Source organism: Onychostoma macrolepis, chromosome 06 (assembly GCF_012432095.1).
Source record: "Onychostoma macrolepis isolate SWU-2019 chromosome 06, ASM1243209v1, whole genome shotgun sequence".
NCBI lineage: Eukaryota > Metazoa > Chordata > Actinopteri > Cypriniformes > Cyprinidae > Onychostoma > Onychostoma macrolepis.
The window spans coordinates 10,529,850-10,543,696 of record NC_081160.1 but is presented as its reverse complement, the minus strand read 5'-3'; the positions used below and the strand labels follow the sequence as shown (position 1 = coordinate 10,543,696).

Genomic DNA, 13,847 nt, shown 5'->3' with positions numbered 1-13,847 from the left:
ATTAGTCTGATTAACCCATTTTTTTCCTCTATAACCACTTTAATAGGCCAGAGAAGATGGTATGGCATGGATCAAGCACTCAAGGAAGCAGGCAGACAGACAGCTACTGTGAAACATGGCGAACAGGTAGTCATGTCGTCACTGGCATGGCTTCCTCTCTCCAAGAAGGCTACCTACTTCAGCAATTGCCACGTGACTGCAGGAGCTCTTTTATCGTACTGTGCATTGAGAACAGCTACATTGCTGAGTGATCAAAATTTTCCTTGAGTCACACCACAAACTGAAACTTAGTGTTGTATGATTGATGGTGTATGTTAATTTACATGTATTTTAGATTTAACTTAGACTATTTTTGTATTAACTGCTGTGTGACAGCCATTTGTTTCAAAACAAACAATGATATACTTTGCGTTTTACATAAAAAGCCTTACAACAAACATATTTTGTCATAACAGAGAACATACAATGAAATACTTGAGCATTTAAAAAATTGATTAAAGCTAAATCGCTGTTTTATATTTTTTAACAAAAATGTACATATTGTATTTTCACAAATAACAGGCCAGTAATAGAACACCCTTAGGCAAAAACATCAATTTTAAAATACAGCTTATTTTAAAATGGACATTCACAAGTGCCTTCACAATAGGGCTGCACGATATATCGCATGCTATATTTTGTGCAGCCCTACTTCACAATATATTGCCAAAGAAAAGGGCTACATTCCAAATTGTAATAACTAATTGTCTTTAAACTACTTTGTTGTCATAGCCATTTTCATTCACATTTGTATTTGATTTTATGTAAACATATCTATGTAACCTTTCTACATTTTTATACTTTGCAACTCAGTAACATTAAACATTCCATGATGTAATGCAAAATGACTGGTTGACTTTCTCTATAGAAAGATGACGACTATTAATAAAAAATATGTAAATCATTGTTTTTGTATTATTATTTATTTTGGTTTGGTTTTTACACATAACCTGAATACAATTTTAAAGAGTTGCAGTTCTCTGTACTTTACAGCCTGCTATATTCTACAGTTCAAATGTGACCACTAAAAATATCAAAGACATTATTACTTTTATTTTCACTGTATTTCAATGGCACTTACATTAATAAACCATTACAACCTCTATTGTTTACTCATCATGACTGCTTCACTTTTAAAAATTCTGTAATATTTATTTGATAAATAAAAAGTAAATTGCTTGATACTGGTCTTACCCCAAACGTTTGAATGGTACACCATCTATTTTGCTCCCCCAATGAAAAGTCAAAGCAAGACAAACCAGTCGCGTAGCTACGGGAAGGCACTTTCATCTGTGGCCCACCCAATAAGAAGTTGGTAATTTTCCAAATGGATGTAATTTATTAAACGATACTAATAAACGTCTTATTTCACTGTAACTTTATTTACTAAAAATATTAAACGCTTGTTTTCATGGTCAATTACAGGTCGTTTTCCCTCTTCCTATCCACCTTTTTCTTCAACGCGGAAGTAAGCCTATGGGTGAGACTTCCGGTTCATTAGCCGCTATAGGTAAATAACCAGGAGAATAACAACGTGCAGTAAACGGTAAAAATGTTTGCACTACAAACCAGTGTGTTCATAATTAAGAAAATACATTAAAATAATACGATAAGACACACTAAGACACACTTCAATATCAAGCATCAAAACGAACTGTTTTGTACAGCTAAAAGTTGCTGGACTCCGATGAGACCGAAAGCTAGACCCATAGAATTTACAAATGGCCGCGCCCATTTTTACCTCAAGAAAAAGGTGGATAGGTGCATCATATGCTTGTCAAAATGATGATTCGTCCGTTTCTGTTAGTCCCACCCACAATTTTATGTTTACGACGTACGGACATAATAGTAAAATGTGCGCGTTTGTGAAGTTAAATTTGAAAATAGCCTAGAGAAGCAAACATAAATCAGATCAATTCTTTAAAAAGTAAGTCGGACCGTCTACAAATGAAACTCGACAGACCACCTGAGGGTGCTGGATTTATCGATCGGAAACTTCTGAACCAAGCGTGTTTGAAACATCATATTAGCATAGGTACAGTGTTTGATCCGCTAAACAGATGCGTCCTTTTTGGAAAGAAACACATAAACATTGTGCTAGATCCTGGTCGCCACAACAAACTGCATAATTTGCAGCTGCGCACATTTCTGCGGTCCTCGATGTGCGTGAACTGACAGAGACTCTTGATTATGAAATCAAGCCCCGTTGTTTCACACTGAGGTAATGCTTTTTAATAAACTTCCTTTAGTTAACGTTAGTTAATGCATTAACTAACATTAGCAATATACAATTGTTACCGTGTTTATTCATCTTTGTTAACCAGCTCAGGCAAATGTTAACAGATACAACTTTTCATTTTAATAATGTCCTATTAGTAAATTTTGAAATGAACATTAATATAACAAATTACTAATGTTAATGCATGCTTTAGAAGTACTGTGTAATGAACCTTGGTGCTCTATTTTATTGTTGGCAATTTGACATGCAGTTTTCATATGCTACACACCTGGCCAACCAGTTTTATGTAGGCCCACCCACTTAAACATTTCTGGCTAGTGAGACAAACCATTGGTTTTGTTTCTGAATGAATTTGTGTTTTTGAGTGAATGATTTACAGTAATGACTCGCTCATAATACACCAAAAGAAATTTGTTGTAACCTGGAATGATGTTTCCATCTGCAAACACAGACAAGCATAAACATTGATATAAAGTGTGAAGCCTACCAGTGCTGCTGGACTTTCTACCAGCAATCTTGTATAAAGAGTAAATAAAGTCATATTTAAAGTAGAGCTTGCAGCAGTCTAAATAAACAGGCTTTGGTTCAAATCCAGAAAATCTGATATCAGATTAATTTTATCATTGCTACACTGGCAATTTTTGGTGCTCAAACTCTCAAATTAAGTCTAGATTCCTTAATTCAGCCTATAGAACCTTATATAGTGATAGAACCTATATAACTAGACCATATTTAGTCGTTTGTGTTAAGTCTGTTTCCTCCTTTAGATTTTTTTCTTTGCCTCAGTTGCTTTGTCTTGCTCACTGGGTGCTGTAAGATATTAAGGCATATGTTCCTGCAATGCTGGTTTGAAACAATTGGAATTTTACAAAAATGAAAATACAAATTAAAAATTTAAATGAAAAATTACTTTATTGGTAACAATGTATTTGTAATTAGACATGGTCTGGAATTCCTAATGTGATCGCACTATAAAATATTCATAATAAAAAAAACTAGTAATAATTTTAAAATACAGTAGAACTAAGCAAGTGTCCTGTGAACAATTATCTTTGTTTGATATTTCTTTTATAAACGTTCTATAAAAAGTTAACACTGAGGATTTCCTCGCTCCAGGAAAAAAAAAAAAAAAAACATTTGATGCAAAAACCAAAAATCACCCAACCCTACCCAGCTTCCACTAGACAGCAATCAGAAAATCAGACATAAGGACATATAATAAATATCAGCATTCCTTGATAACTGCTTGGCCCATCAATTTAGAGAAATAAAACTAAAGGCTGTACAATAGTAATTATTTAAATTTCAATAATTATCTGCAAATAATACTTCTGCCGTCACGGTACACTGAAGTTAAAAAGTAATCCTATCAGAAGCTAGAACTTTCCGTGTTTGGCTTCCAAACATTCCTAACAAAAATGATTTTACATTCTTTGTTCACCTGAACATAGACAACCATATGAAATGACAAACAATAAAATCAAGAATCTGATAAAATCTCGCTCCGAGACTACATTTTCCATCAGCATTACATCCTAATGACAAACTCAACCATTATATTTACTTTCCACGGAATGTTATTAGAATTTGATGAGGTATTAAAAAATAAAAAAAAATCTGCTATTCTTAACAATAGGACAAACATAAAATAATAAAACAAAGGCTACTTGTATTTAAAATAATAACATGTTCTGATTTTGAAGTAACAGCTTAAGAGATGGAGAAACTCCACCTGTAGGCACAATTTCTTTGAATCTCATGTCTTAATGCTGGTTCCATTATGTGCCATTGAGCCTTCACTAGCCGCCCTTGTCATGGGATTAAGTTCAGTGGCTATAGCTACTTCCGTAGTCTCCTCCTGTGCTCTTTGATTGCGGTAATGGCATGTGATGATAAAGGCACTACAGCCCAGATAAACCACAGTCAGCACAGTGAAGTAAAAGAAATAAACAAAAAACTGCAAGAGAAGGAAACAAACAGAATCAGGCCAAAATCTTTCTGCATTGTAATGTTATAATATAAACTTTCGGCATTGTAACATTGCTGTTCTTTCTTCTATTAACAAGTTAGTGGCATCCATATCTGGTCCTGTTTTCTGTGTAACTATTAACTGAAGTTAATCTAGAAAATTACACACCTGAGAATGAACATTCAAAGCCAATCCCCTCTTATCTGCCACAATGATAGTGATGATCGTTTTCAGCACTGTTCCAAGAAAAGTGTTTACTCCAAACACTAAAGCACACAGTTCTTTAGTGAGAGAGGAGGCAATCTGGAAACTGAGGGAAAAAAAACACAAAATGAGTTATTTAGGAACAAAATGCAGAGAACTGATGCATTTATTTTTCTTTGTGTTATTTAGTTTGTTCCATCAAAAGCTCCTCATGTGGCAAACTACAACAAACTTGAACTTCAAAGCAAAGTTCTTGCTCTCCATGAAAAAGCTCATGTTTTCACAGGTGCATACACATCTGCTTTTAAAACAGTGACTTTGAAATACTGAATGCAATGTGTGCCAGTGTTGTATAATGAAATTTTTAACAAAGATAAGACATTTAAAAATATTTTAAATAATAATAAAAATAAATCAATAAATAAATTATATAACTCACATAGCGATTGGCACCAGGAACTGGTAGAAACCTCTGAACAGGGCATATGCCACATAGCAAAGCCAGATGTTATCTGTGATGCCCATGATAAGTAGTAGAACGGCCTGTGCTGCAGTGATCAATCCAATCACCAGTTCAGACCAAAGATTCCATCGAATTTTCACATAGCCTGCCGCAAATGATGTGATTGCACCTATGGAGCACATAAAGTGTGATTGTCATGTAATACTCATGCAATGCTGATTAACAAACAGCTTTTCTCACCAAGTTGAAATCTGCTCATAAAATAGTGTAAACAGTTCTGAAAAAACTTTTGCAAACATTTTCTACTTTTGTGTCATGTACACTAGGGATATTCATTCCTAATTCTGAAGAGCCACTTTCCTGTTGCGTTTAGCTCCAACTCTGATTAAGCACACCTGAATCAACTAATAAAGGTCTTTGGGTTTACTTGGAAGAAACTCCAATAAGGAATAAGCAATCCTGATTTATATGTTTTGTGTTTTCGTGAACTTTGAACTTTGCTTGTTCTCGCCAAATAGTAAACCATCTTGAATGATGTAAACTATATTTTAAATCATGTGGAGATCAAATTTTAAGATCATATAAAAAAAAACAACTGCAGGTCACAATGACCTGTCAAATCCATTGAGAACACTGATAGTGAAATTGAAATTCTGGCCAGTACAAATATGCAGATTAATATTTTCATGTTTTGGCCAATAACTAAGAAATGGTTGTTATTATAAATTTATACTATTTGTTAAGTGAGAGAACAAGACAGAGATTGAAAAAAAAAAATCTAATACTGTATAAATAGTCTGTCTGCTGACCACAAAACCAGTCATAACGGTCATTTTTTTTAAATTGAGATTTATACATAATGTATAAATAAGCTTTCCATAGATGTATGGTTTGTTAGGATATGACAATATTTGGCTGAGATACAACTATTTGAAAATCTAGAATCTGAGGGTGCCAAAAATCTAAATATTGAGAAAATCGCCTTTAGTTGTCCAAATTAAGCCCTTAGCAATGAATATTACAAATAAAAAATTTAGTTTTGATATGTACAAATTATCTTCACGGAACATGATCTTTACTTAATATCCTAATGATTTTTGGCATAAAAGAAAAATCAATAATTTTGACCTGTACAATGTATTGTTGGCTATTGCTACAAATATACCCATACTACTTATGACTGGTTTTGTGGTCCAGGGTCACTTATAACATATTTCCAATATGTCGTATAACTATATTCATGACCACTGATAAATCAGTCTTTAAGCGACATCTACTCTGAAATTAATGAACAGTTGGTGACCAAGAAAACAAGTCTCTTGTATGTTCTTCTGCCAACAACCTGTTCATTTATTTGCTTACAAAATCAGAGTGAATGCTACTTATTTAAAGTCTTGATTCTGTGGTTGAAGATCATCAGTATTTTTTTGTTATTTTAGACACTTTTAAAAAGAAAATATGGCAACTACAACCCACCAAAATCCATCTTACCTAATAAGGTAGAGGCAGCTTCAACCGCTCCGTTGTAAACATGTTTGTTCTCTGTGGCAGGGTAGACTTTATTCCACAGGATATGCACATAAAATAGTACTAAATAGTAACCAGCGGAGTTGAACACCCACCACAAGCTCCAAAGCCTTAAACTGGGTACTTTCACGACATGTTTTAACTCCTTCAGCATCTGAACAAACACTGAATTTGTCCAGCATGGGGATTTGTGGTTACTGCCTTGTGCTGCCACACTGCCATCCTTCTCCTCAGGCTTCATTCTGGCCAATTCTGATTGAGCTGCTTCCATCCTTTCCTTTTCCAGACGTGCTTGGTTGAAAAACAAGCTACGTTTGGGCCATGGCAGGCAGAAGGACAAGAGAAACCCAAATGTGACAAACCCCAGAGAGACTGCACTTAACGTTCTATATGATACATCTCCTAGTGACACACATATCTGACCCAGCACAGAGCTCGTGAAGACTCCCATGAGCACAGATGAGCGGGAATAGCTGGCTACACGCTGGTAAACAGTCGCTGGTACTAGCGAGAAAATGTACGAGGAGTATGCCACACGGGCAGCCATGGTGATTCCATAAAAGAACTCCATAAACTGCATCTCCAGCAATGAGTTTCCCAAAAGCAACAGGAGCCAAATGGAAACATGACTCAAGCTCTGAAGGATCAGCACAGGTTTGTAGCGTAGGTAATCTGTCAGCAGAAAGACAGGCACCAGCACGGCCATATAAGAATATGTGAGGATTGGGTTGATTTCATTGGTGACCTGTAAATACCACAGAAAGCCATTATTACATGGGGTATACAAAGCAAGAGATAATTGTAACACGCAATAAACGTAATAACAATAACAGACAATGCACTTACCTCCACCATGAGGAATGTACAATGAGAAATGTCAGATTATGAATACTTTAACTGTCAATCCCAGGTAAAGCATGAACATTGTGAAAAAAGATAACCCTTTGTTTAGAATGAATGACCCAGCCCTTCTGCATGTCATCTGAAATGAGGGTAGTGCACATGGAGAACACATGGTATCCCAAATTATACTTCATATAATTGTTAAAATGTGTAAAAGGGGTTGATTTTGAACTACAGTTTTAGCCCATTTAAAAAGTGAATCTTTGGGGTGACTGAAATATTTATTTTCCTTGTGTCACTGTTAAAGCCCATCATTCATAATATGAGGATGTTTTGTACTGAATAACATTATTACGTCTACATAAAACAATAATTCACATTTCAGAGGTTAACTTATGACTATTATACAGCATAAATGTAACATTGGCCTTTGTACGTCATTTAATTGTAACTGACTGCAATAAGTTATAAATTTAACTAACATGGTTAATGACGTTTGATACAAATTTCAAAGCATCAGGCTAAATATTGCCTGAAAAAACTAAACTCAAACAACTGATCAATACACTGCCTAATGCATAACTTAGACATGCCTTTAGTTACCAAAGCAGGAAGACTGAAATAACGTGTCTTGGTTTTGTCTGATCAGATCAGACGCATGTATGACACATGAATGTAACAGCTTTTAGGTGTCCTTTTATTTAGAGAATGTGGGCTAAACAGAAGTGTTTTAATCCATGAGACAAACACTGGGCTAAAAAAAAAGTCAAAACAGGCACCTACTGTAATCTATTTTGCCGTATTTAACAGTGGAAAATTCCCATACAGATATTCTCTGCATGGTTGACTTATTTTATGGTTTTACTAACCTTATTTACAAAACACCCAGTTAGAGCCTGATAAGACCAGTACACTGAGTACGAATTCTTTTGAGGGTTTACAAGTTTACAAAAATAATCTTATAGTTAATAAATCCACATATAATAAGTCAGCATAATTGTTTCAGTCCCTCCTCAAAGCAGATCTGACCCACTTTGGAGGAATGTGAACTCTGACCACATTCGCATGGCTTGCCAGACCCCAGTAGCTGTGTTAGATGTTTGGAAAATAAATAAATACATACCATATCTGGGAAAAACAGTCTCTCACATTTTAATGTTTTCAAAATTTTTAAAAAGTATCATTTATCAAGATTGAATGATTTTATATTTTAAATGTGTGTGTGTGGGGGGGGGGTAGAATAAAAGATAGATAGAATAAAAGTAGAATAGCACCACACCTGTTCACTAGTGAAGTTCTTCTCTGCACTGAGCAGGTATGGTGTGATAAACGGCTCTCCAGGCTTCAGCTGCACCATGAAGCCATAGAAACAAAGATAAACTACGGACCACATCCAGGTTCTGGTCTTCTGCATTTGGGTTTCCGGATCTTCCTTGGTTTCATGGATGACCGGCTCTGGAGCCACATTGTGTCCATTGCCATCAATCCTGATGTCCTCCTTAACATCCTCTGTCCTTTCATTGCATGTTATCACTTCCACCATGTTACAGCAATAACGATGCTGCAAATCTGAACTATTTAATGATGTATAAAATACAAACAGAAAGTTGATCCTCAGAGTTAATAGCTGAAAGCTTAACAGTGTTCACAGACCAGTAACAACCAAGCAACTGCACAAGCCAGTAAATCCTAAGGCATGTGTCATGTTAACTATTAGGGGGCTGAGAGGACACTTTCATAATGATACAGCGATGTGTTAAACAGCTACAAGCTGACATTTTCTGTGTAAACATTCACCTTTGTCCAACTTCCAACACCGTCAATGATTAAAAAGTACTACTTTACTGGACTGCACATATTGAATCTGTAAAGAAGCATAAAGCAAATCAAATTGTTATATGGCAAATATGTACTCTAATGATACATTACACATAATTAGCAAAAAATAATAATAATTCACACCTAGTCTGTTATCTTCATGTTCTTGGGTCTTATACTAAATAAGAAATAAGACTTTTAACAATATATCAAACTGACATCTCTATCAGAACACTGTAGCAACGTGTCAGTCAAAGGAGTTTGCAAACATGTGCTCTTGAATCTAATGCATATGAACTTACTTTAAATGTTCTGTAACAGACTGAGTGAACTCACGTTTATCCACAACTCAAATGTCTAACGATGCAATATCAGCTATTACACACATCTCATGACTATGTCTGCTTGTTCATGTATAACAATGTCTCGCAGTCTCTTAATGTTCAATAATAATCTCACCAATATTCAAGCACGGATCGAGTTGTTTTGCGTTAAACTTGCCTGTTGCTTTCCTGTGGTCAAATTTAATCCCTTTTTGCTGAGGCTGCCGGTGAGCTAATAATCTACGCTACTTAAAATATTACAGTGCAAGTTATTTAAGCGAAAACAACGCGACAGGCTTTAAACCCATCGGTATGGGATAACCAGACGTTCCAGATATGTCACTGAAAGCAGTTCAGTCTAAAATCCACGAGACACACGCCTGCAGTTGCGCGCGCCCAATGACCCGTGGTCTGCGCATGCGCACCGGATGTTTATCATAAGTTGATGAACGAATCATCTTTAAAAGAATCTCTTTAATGAACACATATGGAACATTTCACAAAACCAGTCTAAATGATTCGTTCAGAACGAGTCAACTGAATGACTAACTGAGCCGATGTTCAGTGTCTCTGGGGAGTTTAATCCTTACGTCCACTCTATACAAAATATCTTTATTTTTGTCAAAACAGAGCTGTTCAATCATGGTGTTAAATTGTATAAGCCAATCAGAAAGACTAATTTGCCATGTGTGTTTTGAGAATTTCTAATTGGAAGCGTTTATCTGTAACATGAATTCTAGTTATACATCAAAACATGAAGCTGCTGGGGGGGTTTCAGCCACAACATAACTCATGCATTCCAGCGGGTCTATTATAAGCACTGGAGAGAGAACCCTTTTCTTCGAGAACCCATCGCGCATGCACCTAAAAGATAAAAATATTCAGAATGTTACTAAATGTGAACGTTATTCTGTAGCTTGTGTAATGTGCTATGATGCTTTGCCAAAGGAGGGCGCTCCAAGCATGGTATGTAAGAAGGTCTAGTCCTTGTCATTTGTAGTCCTTGATGTTTATACGTTGTTTTCTGTAAAGCGGAGATGGAATGTGTTATGATGTCTTACCTACAGAGGGCACTCCAGAGTGCGTCAGATAAATATATCTGAGCACCACTAGGGGATCTTTTTAAACATGGTCAAACATGGGGTGGGGGCTCAATTTTCATAGTTGGAATGTTGTGAAGCACCATGTACTCTGTGGAACCTACTTCTGTGGGCCAGGTTAAAGTTTAGCAAAGGAGTAGATGTTGACGCAGTAACAGTAAAGTTCATTCAGGTGCACCCCTGCTTTGTAATCACATCAACAACAAACTATTTACTTTCACAGTTCCTAAGTCTAATGAACTATTTCCGAAAGCCAGTGGCTGACATCAATTCGAAACTAAAATGGAAATCACTTCAAGGAAATTATTTATCACATTATCATCAGCAGCATGTCATGTGTTTTCTACTGTGCTCATGCATTATGGTCCAGGTCAGGAGTGCAAAAGCTCTATGTGAAAGACAGACTTAAGCTGTTGCCTTTTGTTCCACTGAGAATAAAGGAACTGCAGCCTCTAGCTGTTGAGATGGACACATTATTCTTTAATGTTAGTGCAATGGTGCACAAAGTCCTCTACAGCACATATTTTGGTGCTGAAAACAAGGGTAAAAACTATTCATCGTGATCATCTTTAGAAAAATGTATCCTGTAAAGCCTGATATATAACAACTCATAAAAATCTAATTTGCCTTAGTCCAGTAAGGTAAAGTAATCTTGAAATATTACTAGTTAAAAGCTATTCTTATGTTTACTTTATTTCAAATCAGTGAAGATTTTACCACAAAAAAAAAGGCATTTTAGAATTATACTAAAAGGCATTTTATTTGCTAAAAATGATAAACTATCAATCAGATTATAGAAGGCATGTAGACCGCTTTTTCAGCAAAGTTTTGATTATGTTGATTTATTAAATTTAGAGGCCTTAAAAATATGTGTATACAATATGATACTGTAGGATTTTTTTTAGGATACTGATATTTTACCACTTCTTAAACCGGAGAATTTCCACATTTCCTCACTTTCATAGGCATCAGGCTCACTGTCCTCACTACTGTATCTGTTCTTTTAAAAAAATGGTTATGAAATGTCATGACTGTATCACTACATGTCTGCAAAAGTCAATACTCATCAGGTTGAGGTATATTTTCATTAGTGAAATAAATCTGTTTGCTAATTACAATATACTGGTAGTCAATATAGGCTATTTTGTAACACCACTTTAGAGAGTGGCCTGTACTGTGTATTGAGTTTGCCTATAGGATGCTTCTCTGTCCTTCACGCCTCTCTGGGCCCATCAGATCACTGAAATAATGTGTACCAGGGCCTGTCGATGACTGAATAGAGGCTGTTCTCCTTGCTGGGGGGCAATACAGGGTGGGTATTGTGATAAAGACCATGCTGACCTGTCATGCAATCATCAAATTTAGTACCTGCAGAAAATGAGACTGTATAAAGTTGACAACTGACACAATTTTGAGTATGTTTGACTAACATGCACACATAAACACACTATCTACTATGTTGCTTTTCATTGTTAGCCCATGTAATACATATTTGTTCAATAATTTTTCAAACGTATTTGCTTTAGAATAAATGTTTGTATTAAAATGCTTAAAATGAAATTTTCTAAGCAGGGATTTGGTGTTTATAAACAAAATAAATGTGTGTACAAAATATAAACTGTTGTATATGTTTTAATATTAGTGTTACAACCCATCCCACCAACTGTTACAACTTACCCCAGCACTATGATAGACTGTAAAAACAGCACCCTTTGTACTTGACATTAAAGCTAGCCTGATAGCAATCAATAATTAAAAAAGAGAAACCAAAGTTCCCTTGATCTTTTGATATGTAAGAGGTCATTATACTATAAAAACATCCTGTAAGTTTCAGATCTCAAAACTTTGTTGTTAGTCTAAAAACAGCTTATATTGAAGGCAGTCTGCCAAAATGACAGTTTTTGCAATGTTCTACTCTATGATGTAATAGTGTGGATAAGCACCGTCTCCGCAGAAGATCATCAACACCTGCTTCAACATCACTGCCAGCTTAGCCCCGCCCACTGATTCGCGCAAGTAGTGTTTATGAGAGAGGTGAATGTAGTTAATCAAATACCCCTATAGTTCACACAGTTCTAATAAATTGCGATGGGTTAAATAAACTCAGTAAACTAAACAGCAGACAAACGAAACTACAGTCAAGCACAGACCAGTATTGAAGTGTACAGCAAATATGCAGTCATAACTTTGTTTTTGCTGAGTTTATTTAATTAATATTGAGTAGGCCTATTAATTTATTTTTTCCTCAGCAGTGGAAATAACACTATCATTCATGGTCGTATGGTAAAAAAGTAGATTTTTATTTGTGTACGTTCAAAATGACAATGTCATGCCTTTTGAAAAATAAAGTGAACAGCAAAATGTGCTGCTTGAGCGCGTCTCAAACATGAACCAATACAAAACAAGAGCCTACTTGATGCACCTACAAGAAGTCTACATTTAGATCATATAAATCACTTTGGAATAAATCACAGCATGTATCAAAAACGTGACTTTACGGTCTGGAAAATACAGTAGGCTATAGCATTTTTATTTATTTTTTCGCGGACCCTCTGGCACTTTGAGAACCGCTGTTCTACACCATAGACTATGTCTACACAGAAGAAAGCGCTGTCTAATCTCTGCCCCTGTAAGAGTTGTGTCGAGCTATTCATTAATCTGGGTGTTTGATGAGAAAAAGGATTAAATGTAGTTGCAATAAACGCATCAAGAATCCGTAGACCTGCAGCAGTGGACGACTATTATTCTGCCTCGCGAAACTGCAGAAGAACTGATGACCGCACGGTTTGATCTTCGCCTGACCAATCAGCAGAAAGGGGCGTTTAATTCCCGCCCACGTGTAGAAATCGAATATTCAAGCTGTTTATACATTTTTCTACTCCTGAACGAAAAACGAAAAATTAAGCTGAATTCTTGTTTTTCGTTTCTTGGAAAAAAATGAAAAAAAACGAAAAAGGAGCTGTTTTCTAATTTTTCTACTTTCAATATTAAATTTAAAAAAACGAGTGACCACTCGATTCCCGATTTAGTTTTTCTAATTTCAAAAGGAAAATCCGTTGGCCGCCAAGTACACAGACCCAATAATAGCACTGTGGGCGTTTACTTCTGCCACGCCTATTCAAACAGAGCGTTCTGATGAGGGGGGTTAAAAACAGGACAGAAAATATCTTATTACTTCTAAATTATGATGTTTTTTTATGTAAAAATCTTGATAACATTATAGGTGGACCTCAGAGAACAGTACAAAATAAAATAAATAAATAAATAAAAAACACAAAGGCAGACCCTTTAAAGTGGTCAAAATATAAATATAAATATAAAT

General features: G+C 35.6%; 2 protein-coding genes across 9 annotated transcripts in view; one reads left to right on the top strand and one right to left on the bottom strand.

The window, feature by feature from the left end:
- The window catches only part of col18a1b (collagen type XVIII alpha 1 chain b), a 48,023-nt gene extending 46,881 nt beyond the window's left edge, over nucleotides 1–1,142 (top strand). For all 7 annotated transcript variants that reach the window (XM_058779280.1, XM_058779278.1, XM_058779277.1 and 4 more), the window contains one exon: nucleotides 47–1,142. In XM_058779280.1, the coding sequence (XP_058635263.1) occupies nucleotides 47–251 (205 nt within the window). In that variant the 3' untranslated portion in view covers nucleotides 252–1,142. The remainder of the gene's footprint in view (nucleotides 1–46) is intronic.
- A 1,868-nt stretch (nucleotides 1,143–3,010) lies between these two features.
- On the bottom strand, nucleotides 3,011–9,836 carry slc19a1 (solute carrier family 19 member 1). 2 transcript variants are annotated; one of them, XM_058779282.1, is made up of 8 exons: nucleotides 9,562–9,577; nucleotides 9,247–9,280; nucleotides 9,082–9,148; nucleotides 8,564–8,858; nucleotides 6,406–7,186; nucleotides 4,891–5,083; nucleotides 4,416–4,557; nucleotides 3,011–4,235 (listed from the first exon to the last, which is right to left on the bottom strand). In XM_058779282.1, the coding sequence occupies exons 4-8, from the start codon at nucleotides 8,825–8,827 to the stop codon at nucleotides 4,035–4,037; spliced, it is 1,581 nt and encodes a 526-aa protein (XP_058635265.1). In that variant the 5' UTR covers nucleotides 8,828–8,858; nucleotides 9,082–9,148; nucleotides 9,247–9,280; nucleotides 9,562–9,577; the 3' UTR covers nucleotides 3,011–4,034. The 2 variants fall into 2 exon arrangements, with proteins under 2 accessions (XP_058635265.1, XP_058635264.1); XM_058779281.1 differs by lacking the exons at nucleotides 9,247–9,280; nucleotides 9,562–9,577 and adding an exon at nucleotides 9,604–9,836.
- Between the last annotated feature and the right edge of the window lie 4,011 nt (nucleotides 9,837–13,847).